General features: G+C 34.4%; 1 protein-coding gene across 4 annotated transcripts in view; it reads right to left on the reverse strand.

Moving 5' to 3' along the window:
• Positions 1-14,870, reverse strand: part of LOC121408003 (F-actin-uncapping protein LRRC16A-like) — a 97,190-nt gene that overhangs the window by 68,474 nt on the left and 13,846 nt on the right. For all 4 annotated transcript variants that reach the window (XM_041599302.1, XM_041599301.1, XM_041599298.1 and 1 more), the window contains exons 2-4: positions 14,525-14,619; positions 4,544-4,594; positions 1,071-1,130 (exon numbers count right to left, since the gene is read on the reverse strand). In XM_041599302.1, the coding sequence (XP_041455236.1) occupies positions 1,071-1,130; positions 4,544-4,594; positions 14,525-14,619 (206 nt within the window). The remainder of the gene's footprint in view (positions 1-1,070; positions 1,131-4,543; positions 4,595-14,524; positions 14,620-14,870) is intronic.

Consider the following 14,870-nt stretch of genomic DNA (forward strand, 5'->3'; position numbering starts at 1 on the left):
GATTAAAACTGTGTTGACGACCAAACAGTTCCCTTGTATCAGCTCATGAATACATATATTTGCAAAAAAAGACAAGACCTTGTATCTGGCAGGGAAATCATGTTCTTGAAGATATATATAGCTATCAATGTACATCCTGTCAAAATCCAAGCTCTCTATATAATGAAGCTATTACACCATGGCTGTGTTCAACCAACAGTCATTTTATCCACGTTCTATGGATATGGAAGTGAATAGTATTATAGGACACTTTTCATGAATTCAATCATATCAAACACATTATTCTCATAAAATTCACCTAACTTTCACCATAAATAAACAAATACCTACAAAATATAAATACGTAAAAAATTTACGAAAATCATTTTTTTCTTTATTACAATATCAGCTTCAAATTGGACCCCCTTTCGCGATTAAAATATTTTGGTCACTTGAAAAAGGTATTGTATTACCGAACATGTGTTTTCTATGGAAAAAGTTGAGAAAACAAAATCACTGATAGCTATTTGGACCATATTTTATCATTACTTTGAAAATTGGTTTTTGATCATCTTTTCATCATCTTTCTATTCAAATTCCGTTTGGAAGGATGTTGCAAAGTTTTTAGCAAAAATATTATTTTACATGTAGTTTTCCTAATATGCCAAACTTTAAATAAGATAATTTTACTTCTTGGAACTTTCACATTTACTGCAAAATGCGATTTCTTGAAAAGTCGCGTCGCACCGGATTGCATAGTGTGAGACGGGCTTATCGGGGTAAGTTCTGTGAGAAACGAGTATGTGCAGTATCGAATTAGGCACTCTCAACAAACAGCTAACCCAGCATTCCGTGCCCAACTCGCTGGATTATTAAGTTCCTGTCATATGCCTTCTCACTGCGAGAATACCTGCAATATTCTCATAATTTTGATATCTACAGGGTATCTTCTTGGGGAGTATGAGTATTTTGCTTTCACATTGGCAACAAAAACCAACACCGTTTCAGATCGGGGTGGATCAGGTAAATTAATTCCTGAAAATATTTAGTATTCTCAAACTCTGAGTTGGTCTGAATATGACTACTCTTACCTTGAGTGGTTTATTACTCTCCAATGAATCAATCTGAAGGTGATTGAATTTAAACTCCACCTGAAACCAAAAGCAAAGAAGCATATTTCCTTGTTATACAATCTCATTCAAACCTGCCCTGAATTTAACGTTCAAGCTCACCCCAGCAAAAAGTTGATTTGACTAAAAAAAGAAAAGAAATCAATAAATAAAAAGTCATTATGCTGAATGATTCATTGAAACCAGATTTAAAATGAGAAAGTTATAAAATTCAAGGGGTTACAGTATGCTTGTTTGATTTTGTTGTTGTTGGGTTCGAGTTTGCCTTTAAAGTTAAAGTGAAAAAAAGTTAAGTACATGCTCTGTTATACACATATCACCTATATACACATAGGAAACACACATGAAAAAGACTTACTTCCTCAATTTGTTTTTAGACGTTAAAGTGAGGAAATAATTTTGATTTACCTTATTTTTTACATAATGCAAACAAATCGTGTCCAAGTAGTGAGAAGGAAAAACAAATCTTTAAAAGGGTAATCTTTCCTCCTTCTGTTTCATCGAAAATTTCACTTTTCGTTATTGAACCAAATCAAGATTTTTATTCATTCACTTACACATGGTCTATACATATCTACCATATTTAAAAATTTTAAAGGCTGAAGCCCCTCATGTGAATTCCCACTGCATGATGAATGTATTACCCTTGTCTACATTTTCTCCAGGGGGGGAGTCAAATATATTGCTGTACACACACATGACCCCAAAACATGTTTAAAGGGGTGTTATTCAGTTTTGGATGCGGGCCGCGCGTGCTCTCGTTAAGGGTATCAAAAACACTGATTTTCAAAAAAGGGGTAGTTTTGAAAGACTGGTCAATGGTCAATCGCAGGGTCAAACGTATTAAGTGTATTTTTTTTCCAAAGCTTTTTTTTAAAGAATAATAGCAGGGCCCGCTGAGAGAACAGTTTTCGGAACTGAAGCGGCTTCCCTGGGTAAATATACCTATATTATTATTATTATTATTATTAAGACTAGCCAAACGTGTTTAGGGGATGTTTCCCCCCCCCCAGCTTTTTCCCCAGAGTCATATTTTGGCAACAACCTATTTAGGGGCCAAAATGTGTAGATAAAGCAAGCGTAAACCTTGTTTAGGGGGTTATTTTGCACAAAGAGAAAAACTCGTTTAGGTGTTTGAAAATAATTTGGCCAAGTGTCTGTACAGCAAGACATTTGACTGGCCACCCAGGCATTATCTATTTCATAGGGCTCTGCAACATCATATTATGAAGCTCTAATTGTGCTTCTGTCAATCACTGCAAATCAAAATATGCTCATTTAATTTATAAAATAAGGTCACATTTGTTCATAATCAGCTCCAATAAATAAAATAATGTTCCAATAAATGTATCATTGCACCACAGTATCATGATTCTTAAAATAACGAGCTATTTAACTCAATTAACATTCAGATGTTGTTTGAAGATTTGCATGGTGGCATGTACAATTGCTGATGTGTTTTACGGTACACCATGTGGAGTGTTATAGAAACAGTGGATAGAAGAGAAGAAGTGGATAGGCGAGAAAGTGGAGATTTGAGAGTAGAGTATTCTTTCTTGAAAATAGTCCTGAAAAGGACTGTAAACCAGAAGGAATGTTGAGTGAGAACAGCTTGAGTAGTAGAGCTGATGAGGAGATGCTGGCTTGAGTCGGCGGCGAGTAGAGATGATGAGTAGTAGAGAGACTCGACGTTTTCGGACAGGTTGACTGTCCGCCGGGGGGCCAGTCAAATGTCTTGCTGTACAGACACTTGGCCAAATTATTTTCAAACACCTCTCTACTACTCATCATCTCTACTCGCCGCCGACTCAAGCCAGCATCTCCTCATCAGCTCTACTACTCAAGCTGTTCTCACTCAACATTCCTTCTGGTTTACAGTCCTTTTTAGGACTATTTTCAAGAAAGAATACTCTACTCAATTAACATTGCACCATACCAAAGATATGACATAATACCAGACACATATTTCTTCAGAATGTCTCGGGTCTACCACACAATGCTTTTGTTATATTTTTTTATTTACCAGAACAAAAATCTAATATCCGTGTTCTCCCTATATAACGTTGGCACAGTTCTCTTTCTAATCCTATGCTAATAACATTCCTTTGTAAAGGAGAGAAACATATATGATGCCTCATTACCTCGACATAATCAGCTTTAACCACATTTAAAAATATATGAGTTGGCTCGACAACTGAGGAAAATTATATGAAAACAAAACATTCCATATTCATTAAATCACAATTTTTATATACCGGTATATATTTTTTTAATGTTCCATGACATACATACAAAGTGTATGATAATTTTTGCAAGTTTTGGTGGTGAATATACATAAATATTTTGTGTAAAAAGTAGGTGAAAATTATTTTCCCCCTTTAAGTCAAGGGTTGCACAGCTGAATTCAGCTTTTTTATGTGAATTAAGACTTTGAATTGGAATGATCTAAACTAGGGTGTTAAATAACTCCAGTTGGTTTCCCTATAGAGGACCACACCCTGAGGTGTTGAAGTCACACCCTAAGATCTAATAAAAATGTACATGTAACTCAAGAGTGTAAACGTAACAAGAAATATTGCAATGATCACGGAATAAGAGAGTTGCGAGACACGACAAAGTAGAAAGCTGCCATAGCCAAGGCAAAAGGTACATGTACATGTATGTAAAATGCGATTTCATGACTTTTCCATGACTTTTCACAAATTTCCTGACTTTTCCCTGACTTTCCATGACCACAAATTATTCCAGGATTTTCCTGGATTTTCGTTGACTGTGGGAACCCTGAACAAGTTTCCCACTCCCCATCTTAAAGGACAAGTCCACCCCATCAAAAACTTGATTTGAATAAAAAGAGAAAAGTCCAACAAACATAACACTGAAAATTTCATCAAAATCGGATGTAAAAATAAGAAAGTTATGACATTTTAAAGTTTCGCTTCATTTCACAAAACAGTTATATGCACATCTCGGTTAGTATGCAAATGAGGGAACTGATGACATCACTCACTCACTATTTCTTTTGTATTTTATTATATGAAATATTTTGATTTTCTCGTCATTGTCATGTGAAATGAAGTTTCATTCCTCCCTGAACACGTAGAATTCCATTATTTTAACATTTTGTGGTTCAGGCAAGGAGGTCCTAATCGTCAAATTCGTAAAAATTGAAATATTGTATAATTCAAACAATAAAAAACAAAAGAAATAGTGAGTGAGTGACATCATCGACTCTCTCATTTGGATGGAACTGGCTCATTCACATAACTTTTTGTTAAAAATAAGCGAAACTTTGAAATGTCATAACTTTCTTATTTTACATCCGATTTTGATGAAATTTTCAGCATTGTGCTTGTCTCATTTTTCTCTATTGATTCAAATCAACATTTTTTCTGAGGTGGACTTGACCTTTAATAAAATGAATAGTGTGTACAAACCCTTGTCCTTGCCGCACAGAGTAGCACATAGGTTCTGTATTGAGTGAGAGCCTGCAAAAACAGACAAATAAAAAGAGAGAAAATATGAATTTAAAAATCATTAATGTAATAGTCAATTATGCAAATGAATCATTTGAGATCCACATACTAATATTTCAGTGTAACAGAAGTGGAAACCAGATCACATCTTATGTACAACAGTATTATACAAGAGTGAAAATATGTAGACAGAAGGCAGCTATTTCAATTTTCTTTCTTTCTTTTTTCATGTTTTTTGCCAATTTAATATTTCATATACATCAGACATGCACATGTAAAAGAAATAACATGTATGCCGATTTAGTTTCAACTATCAGTAATAACTGCATGTTTCTTTTATACAGTTCGACAATAGATTTGAATTCATAGCAGCTCAGTAAGATCTCTGCAGTCATTATACAGGATACTTGTTTGTAGAGGCACCATTAACACCATCAACAACAGAACAGAAATTCATAAATACTTTCAGCTCTAATACAGCTTAACTTTTATTTCAGAAGAAAAATAACCTCTAACATTTCACAATCACTTCAGCAACATGAAAAGGCAATTGTATTTTTCATCAACTTTTCAGGAAAATATTGCATACCTGTAGTACACTTTGGCTCTTATTTTTTATTTTTACATACATGTAGTGCTCCAAAAAGGGGAACTCTGGGCTGAAAACATTTATATATAGATAAATAGAATAAAATTCACAGAGCAAAATGCTGAAAATTTCATCAAAATCAGATGACAAACAAAGTTATTGAATTTAAAAGTTTAGCATTATTTTGTGAAAATAGGTATGTGCACGTCATCATGACTATTCATTAGGTGGGCTGATGATGTCACATCCCCACTTTCCTTTTTCTTATGTTATCACATGAAATAATGATTGTTTCATTTTTTCATACATGTGTGGATAATGTGTCTCCTCTATACTGAAATAAGTTGCAGCAATGAATATCCAATGCAAAATCAGTTGGTAATCATTTTTTTTTCAGTTCTTGGTAGAAAAAATTTGGATAAACCTAATTTCATATTAAAAAATACAAAAGAACAAGTGGTAATATGACATCATCGATTTGCTCATTGAATATTCATGAAGTTATGCCTAGCACTGTTTCAAAAGAATAATGCAAATCTTTAAAATGCCATAACTTTGTTTATTTGTTGTCCGATTTTGATAAAATTTTCAGTATTTTATTTGTCAGATTTTTCTTTATCTGTTTAAATCATACGATTTTTTGCCTGGGGCATCCCTTTAACTTGATAATTAAAACATCAAAGTAGTGTTAATTTGTCAGTTAATTAACATTAATAATTAATAATAATCTGTGCAAGGTCAACTTTTCAAAAGAGATATCAGAATAATCTTTATTTTGTATTGACCCAAGGCACTTGTATTTTCGCACTACTGTAAAATGCAACCTGTCACTGTTTTTTGGTTGCAATGAAGAGCTCTCAAAGACATATTGGCCTCAAGATTACATGCATACGTTTACATATTTAAGTGAGACTGGTCTGAATTTTATTAAGATGCTAAGAAAGACTAGATAAGTTTATGTTCATTGCAAGTATTTTAATATGTTCTTGACAATTCTGAATCAAATTACAATCACCTTGCATTACTTATTACTACCAAAACATGAGTGCCATTCTGTACACGTACATGTGATATAAAATACACAATTTTTTGTATGGCCCGATTATGATTAATGCATTATGTAAATGTGTAAAGTATGCAATCTAGAGGAGAGGACTGCAGGCATTACGAAAAGGGATAAAAAGGGATTTCCCTAAAATTGGAAATATAAATAGAGAGTGCGGGTCATATCCTCCATGCTCTGTTCTTCCTTTTGTCATGCGTCAGTGAACAGGTATTTTGGAGTCAAGCTGGCCCTGGTTTGTCTTGTCACGCTATACATATACAAATGAACAATCCATAACCCAGAATTTGAACCCTATTCTGTGGTGTATCAGCCAATCATATGTTTTATTATATGTTCCACTACTTTGCACAATACAGACAAAATGACGAAAAATACTTATTTTGGCATCCAAATTTCAAAGCTTATTTGCCTATTTCACTATTTTGAAAAGAAAACAATCACTCAAAAGGATCAGGGATTAAATCTTTTTTAAAATACCAAGCAGAAGCTGAAAAATAACCTTTTCAAGTTTTGATACAAGCTTATGAAATCAAAATCATTCTTTAAAGACTCCTTTTTACAATTGTGATCACACTCAGAGCATGGACCTAGTAGGTCCATGCTCAGAGTGATATCAATCATGGTCAAGACAGGGGGAGGGGAGGGTAACACAATTTAGAGCTTGATCCATTTTAAAGACATTTGTTCATACAGTACATGAACTTGTATGTTTATTTAAATTAGGACTAATGATTGAATAATGGTGTGATTCAGGACATGAAGGGCCTACAAGTTAATCCAATATCAAAATTGGATACTCTTTTCAATGAAGTTTGACATCAAATCTATGCACTTAATGTTTTCATAAGCACAGCATTACATAATTCATTGGAATGCTCATAATTGATTGACCATTATATTGCTCAATTATAATGTCCTGTTGAAAGTCATACATTTTACATCATTACTAAAAAGCCTCTTTATTTTTTTTCTTTCAATCAAAATCCCCTATTAACTGCCACTGTTCAAAATAATAATTAATGAACATACACCAAGTACCGTACCAATGTTACATACATGTAGGCCCATGTCCTAAAACTGTTTTTAGGTGTGCATATGAAATGAAAATTGGTTTTATGTATTTGGGGATTTCACATGAAAATTTATAATTGTGATGATACTTGTATTATGTATATGTATTATGTAAAAGTAACTCTACAGTAGGAGTCACTCTTGACAAGCCCTTGGCTTTTAGTGACTCCTCCACAATTATGTTCAGCTTTATGTATATTATGTATCATGTGTTTTTATGTGGAAATAAATGAAATGAAATGAAAATGAAATGATCCCCCCCCCCCATAATAGGACGTGTGTGATATCATCTACTCCAGCATTTCAAGTTATAAATCCAACAAATATCACTCAATATTTTACTACAAAAAAAATACAATTACATACATATACGTGCAATGAAGTTTCTCATTTTACACCCCAGTTGAATGAACGTTTTGTCTTTATGTACAGTACATGCGGGATCACTTTTCAATATTTAGTCTGCTTGAACAGACAAGCTTCCAGATTGACCCGTTTATGAAGTCAGCAATTTAAGAACATTTCAGGCACTGTTCGAAAACCATGAAAATAGAAGTGAACAATAAGAAAATACATATCGAGAGCACATACATGTATATCATAAAAGCCTGCATGTATGAAGTGAATATGATGTTGGGTTTAATACACTGTGACGTGCATGTATCATACAAAAGTGGAGGTTTACATAGTACTGTATGTACCATTGAAAAAAATTGAAACTAAGTATGGTCGACAAAGGGTTGATTAATCTTTTGTTACAGTCAAAGGACTGTTAGCTCAGGCATATGAAACTAGTATGTATGTACCACCTTCAAACAACAATAACGTTTCTGTGATCCTACAATGCAAACTGAATACATAATTTAGTTTCTGGATAACATAGAAAGTAACTGGGTAAAGTTCACAATCTATGAATACATATATGCACAAGAAGCAATATTCAAAAATTCAAAGCCATATTTCATTAAAGGGGAAATGAACTCCAAAAGCTGGAGCACACAAAGACCCCTTTCTCATTACACTTTCTAAAACTAGTTTACAGGAAACTGGTTCAGGAGACCAGTTCGGAAGATCGCTTTGCTAGCGTTCCCATTCAACCTGAAAGTGATTTTCAAAATCACTTTACGTAAAGCAATATTGTTGCTATGGGAACACTCTCAGTGGGGTTACATGTTTCACATGAATTTCAAAACTGCAGCGTAGGCATTCTACACAGTGTGGGGAGTAGTGAGCTCAAAATGTGCGAAGATCACTTCCCGAAGCAGAACGGTTGTATCCTCACTTAAGCTCAAACCAGTCTAACGAGGCAAAGCGATCTTGAAAACTACAGCTAATGTACATCACCAGGGGCCTGTTTCACTAAACAGTACTTAGTGTAACGGGACTTAGTGTCGCTGCGACGCGTCATACACTAAGACGGGTCTTACTGACGTCCTGTTGGTGCGTCAGTTCCACTAAACAGTTCTTTACTAAGTCCTGTGTGCGACGCGTCTTCAACAATAAAACGTCTCGATTTTGAGTCTACGAAGCCTAATTTCGTGACCTTTGACCTTGTGTGAAGATAAAAACAAAGTAATTTCCCGCAAGTTCTCGTCTGCGACTAAAAATTGAAAGGAGGAATTTTGTCACTTTTTTTACTAGGCCCTACGGTAGGAGGATAATGGGGAAGGTATGGAATTAACCTTTTTCTTAAGACAACATAGAAGTAAAATATTGAAAGTGAAATGTATGCAGTGGAAGTTTGTGATGGAAGTTGTATTTGATACCTCGACAATCGCGGCCGATTTAATAATTAATAATTAATTAACAGTGAACAGTGCGTGTGGTGGTAGCGAGCCCGCTGTCAGTCTGTGGACAGTGTGGTCGTGGATTACGTTACAATCACGCTATTTCTCATGCACGACCAAACTATTATATTAACTAGACTAAGTTGTAGTAGGCCTACATTGTAGGTCTAGTATAGTACTGGCCCAAGGTACTGGCGGTAGGCCTAGACCGAAAATGTTTGTCTCTTTCGTTCGTTAGCCTCTGATTTGGGTAGGATCGGCTCCTCTCTTTAGTTTAGACCGACCCTACCCCCTCGCCTCGGAGTCGGAGGCTAACGAACGAAACTAACTTCACTTAGTAAAGACTAAAGTCGTAAATTCTAAGTTTAGTCTAGGTCTAGGCCTAAAGAGATATAATTTTTTCGGTCTAGCCCCTAGGCCTAGGCTACGCCACCTACAACTAAAAGTACAACTTACAAAAAGGCCTAGCACTTCTAGATACTACGTACTAGATCTAGTAGTATCTAGAAGTACTAGGTCTTTTTGTAAATCTAATGTTAATCTTAGTCTTACTCTTAGACTTTTAGTTGGGGCCTAGACTATATACCCTAGACAAGTAGGGTCTAAGTCTAGTAGTAAATCTAGGCCTACTCCTGATCTCCGGTCCTTAGTGAGCAACTTAGTGTTACTCTTAGATTTATTTAGATTCTAGGCCTAGCCTAGGGACAGGGTCTATAATCAATACTAGCAGTAGCAGTACCATTGGCAGTATACCCAGTTGTTGTGTGTCCGGACGATCAATTTTAGAAAGTCATTTGAAAAAAATTACAAGCAAAGTTTCTTTAATTTTTAGTGCAAAATGTTAGGAAATATTATAGAGAACAAAATAGAAGATGATTACTTCCATTGAATTTGCATATTTAGTGTAATCCAAAGACGAAAAAGAAGGCTTCAAAAAATATAAAGTGTCCGGACACCCGACCCCCCCCCCCCCCCCCCCCCCCATCCTACTACCAGTATCAAGTAGATTTCTAGATCTAGCAAGTAGCAGGATCAGGGGACAGTCACATAGAATTAGATCTAGATGATAGATCCAGAACTCTAGACTCTAGTAGATCTAGGCCTCCTAGTAGAACTAGAATAGAAGTAGGGCCTAGGAATTGGACAAGATTGTTAATGTAGGCCTAACTGTTACTCTTCGTGTTAGTGTTAGCAATAAAACTGAAAATGTTTCTGCATTATAGACCTAGATTCAGACTAGTCTAGACCTATTTATAAATTGAAATTAATATTTTGTAGATTCTAGGCCTATATCTACACAATTGGTCGTACGTGAGAAATAGTGTGGATGTAGACTAGACCTAGAATAGATCTAGATCTCTATATAGTCTATGGAAGTACTATGGCTCATTAATTATTCACACTGTCTAATTAATTGCATGCCCCTGAATTTGATGATGATGCCAGACCGTAGACGATACGTAGGTCTACTGTACATGAATATAGTCTAGGCCTATGAGTATGATATCCGACTCTGTATCATTGAATGGGACACCCATTACTGCAATGGCCAACACACATTACACAATTTTAATTTCAGCCCAGTTGACACTCTACATAGTGAATTATATTGGTGACATAAATTGAGGATATAGAATTGAAATTGATGAAGAAATGACATAGAAGCATTTTTTGTGATACATGAATAAATTTCATATGAATTAAGTATTAATTATTATCTAGTCAAAGTTTCTTAACTCTGTGTAGGACCTTGGTTAATCTAATGTAGCTCTCAGATGGAACAAAAATAACCAAAATCAATCAGCAATTAAGTAAGCAATTTTTGTGAGTTTTGAGAATATATACAAATAAATAGCAGATTCAATGAGTTTCAAAATTCTATGTTTAAATTTTGTATCACCACCTCGAGCTATCATATAAAGCAAACAAAACTGATCAACAAATGAAGAAGAAAAAACATTTTTTTGTAATTTATGAATAAATTTTTCATAAATTAGAATAAATAATTTTCCAGACAAAATTTCAAAATTCCGTGTACAAATTTGGTGAACCTCATGAAGCTCTACCAGATGGAAGCAAAAAATATCAAAATCGGTCAGCAAATAAAGAAGAAGAGGCATTTTATGTGAATTTTTAAAAATATGCATAAATTAATTTCGCAAAAATTAGAAAAAAATTTGGAGGTCGGCCATCATCGAGACTTCGATAAACTTTCAAATTTGGCGCGAAATTTATCACATGACATTACACTAAGAACAGTTCCTACGTCTCGTCTAGACGAGACGTAGGCTACGCTCTATATGCAACTTAGTTAAATGGGTACTAAGTACGGTACGCGTCTTAGTGGTCTTTGTGAAACTCCCGCTAAGATGCATCTTACACTAAGTCCTATAACCGGACTTATGGATGCTTAAGACGCATCTTAGCGCTTAGTGAAACAGGCCCCAGGTGGTTTTATGAACCAAATTGGAAGATCGCTTCCAAGATCGCTTCAACCATACTCATTACACGTTAAACTAGTTTCCACTAGTTTTAGGAAGGTAGTGAGAATGATGTCAAATGCGATTTTTTATTTTGTAAATCTACAAAGCCTGAAATTGATCCTTTATTGCCTACTTTCTACAATATTACAATAGAGAAAGCGTGTGACAGCCTTTGCTCTCTTACGTACTGCCATCATAAAACTTTATCATGAGCATTTGAAATGCCATGTTTTACATCTAATTTTGTTGCAATTTTCAGTACGAGTATATTTCTCTAGTTCTCTATTCATCAAAATCAACTTGTTTTGGGAGGGGGAAGGGGGACTTGGCCTTCAGTCTACACCAATTCAATTCAAATTGACTGTCCACATAGAAATTTGTTTTGCTCACACTACTTCAAATATTTATAACATTACATGTACTGTACATATAATAGATACAATTATACAAATATTAGAAAGTGACAAATAGAAGGGAAATTCTCTAGGATAATGTTGATTAATTTCAGTACTACCCAATTTCCAGTATGTAGACCTAATATACAAATTATCATGGGCATACATGTGTACATGTACATGAAGGGCTCAATGGGATATTCATACAGTGCAAACTTCCAATTTGCAAAGCTAAAAAAGAATAGAAAAAGAGGGGGCAAAGAACATATTATATGTACACAATATACATGTATTTATTATTTGATCAGAACATCTCTTTTAATCATGTTCAAATAAGGTGTGACAAATGTACATGTGCGATAAAAGTCTATAAAGCATGGTCTTTGGAAATGAGTAAAATGTGTTATAGCAATCAAAACTGCTATAAAATGGAAGAAGTGTGTACATGTACACATGTGTGTGTATTCAGACCAGTAAAAATATTGAGACTTATCAACATTTATTACCATTCATAAAGTAAATTACAACTTTGTAAAGTTAAATGTGCACACTGCACGTATTGACCTGCAAAGAACTAATATTACAAAGAACCTTTCATATCAATCGGTTGTTCTCCACCGACCAAAATAAACCCAATCACAAGATTCTACATGTAGCTTGACTCCTTTTACAAAGTAAACCTCACGGTTCATCCATTAGAGTCCTTTGGCAAGGCACAAGACTAGACAATCCAGAATGTTGCATTTTGTATGTGTTAGCCAAAAAAGGCCAGGTTTGAGAGTTGAGGTTCTATGCAAGGCTGCTGGTTCACACTAAACTTATATTCAACAGGAATTCCATTTACAGGACTGCATAATTCCCATCAAATGGGGACATCATCAACCAATCAATTTTCTAGTGTGCTCGACACCTCTACATTGATTTGGTACAGAGACGTCAATCATACATAGGCCTGATACATGAAACTCAGTGGGTACATGTAGAATCTGGTGACCCGGGTTCAATTCCTGCTTGCTGTGCTATTAGGCATTTACGCTCATTACTACAAATGTAGGTCCCTCGGAAAGGACCTCAAGTCTTTGGTTCCAATTGCTTGCTTACTGGCATTCATGCTTCCTCGGCAATCAGGCAAAAACAAATCACCATGATCACTTTCATAGTTAATTCAATTTCTTTCAGAAGGCCAGCAACCCTAGATTCAATTATTGATCATACAGGATGTCATTCATTATCTCAAACACGTTGTTAAATATCCAATTTGCAAAGCTTCAATTAGCCCTTCCCAGAAGTAACTTGTCACATTAATATTCCATTGGGGGGAGATTCCCAATAAAGTAGTTTAGATTTTTTATTGAGGAGTTTCCTATGGTTTATAACAAAATAGGTGAAAAGTAAAGGGACTGTGATTTTCTATTTATAGGTAAATAAAAACAGAAAATCCATTTTCATTTTTACTTTTCATGTGAAAACTCATTGATATTTTTGCTCCGTTCATTTTCTCTGGCGAAAACAGAATTTTCCATTGTGGATCAAGTTTGAAACAGAAGTTCATGTTTTCAGAAACAGAAAAGACAATCACTGTCCCTAAAAGGAATCTTTGGGAAACATAACACAAAGCATATTGGGATTGAAATAACTTTAACTTAGCAGAATACAGAGGCCAATAATATTCATATCTCAATAAATAGAGTAAAATTCATAGAGCAAAATGCCGAAAATTTGATCAAAATCAGATAACAAATAACAAAGTTATTGAATTTTAAAGATTTGCATTATTCCAGTGAAACAGTTCTAGGCATGTCTTAATGAATATTCATTTGGTGGTCTGATGATGTCATATCCCCACTTGTTCTTTTGTATTGTATCATATGAAATTAGGTTTATTCAAAATTTTCTACCAAGAACTAAAACAATTGGATTGACAACTAAAGTGCATTAGTTATTTATTGCCGCAACTTATTTCATCTTAATGGAGACACATCATTTACACATTTATGAAAAAAGGAAACTTTTATGATTTCATATAATAACATAAGAAAAAGGACAGTAGAGATGTGACATCATCAACCCACCTAATGAATATTCACGACGATGTGCATAGAACTGTTTTCACAAATTATTGATAAAATTTACAATTCAATAACTTTGTCATTTGTTATCCGATTTTGATGAAATCTTCAGCATTTTGCTCTGTGAATTTTACTCTATTATCTAGAAATTAATATTTTCAGCCAGGACCATCCTTTAAAGGGAAAGTTCATCCTGACTTGGTTGAGTTGGTTCTAATAAAAACAGAAAAAATAGAGAAAAATATAGATAAAGGTATGATGATTGAGAGAACTATAGGAAATTTAATGTTTCTGAATTGTGATGTAATATGTGAGCAGTTCCTCCATACCACGCAATATAAAATTCCATAATATATTTCTCTATTATTCTTTTTTTTGTTAAAACCAACTTTATATTGTCAAGGTGAACTTGTCTTCTGTAAAATATTTTTTTTTAAAACAATTACATATAATGCACAATAATAAAAAGTTATTTTTCTTACCAAAACTCTGTCCTCCTGCTCAGTGCCTTTATTCATCTTGACCAGTTTAATCGGGCCATGTTCATAGTTTTTACCCAGCGCTTGCTTCACTCCAGCTGAAAAAACAAATAAAACTAAGAATACAACCTTTTGAATGAAATTAGTTAAACAAGAAGATGAATGAAGTGGTGCTTAAGACAAGGTGCTCATGGCTCTCCAATTTTACTTTAATAGGCCATCCAAATTACATTCAATTATAATTTCATTGATAAAGATGAGTGAGGTGCATATAGTGATTCAATAATGTGTACAGGTTAATATTTCAATGAAAAACAAAAATGAAATTCAATAGGACATTCCGACCGAC

The sequence above is a fragment of the Lytechinus variegatus genome, chromosome 2 (assembly GCF_018143015.1).
Source record: "Lytechinus variegatus isolate NC3 chromosome 2, Lvar_3.0, whole genome shotgun sequence".
Taxonomy (NCBI): Eukaryota; Metazoa; Echinodermata; class Echinoidea; order Temnopleuroida; family Toxopneustidae; genus Lytechinus; species Lytechinus variegatus.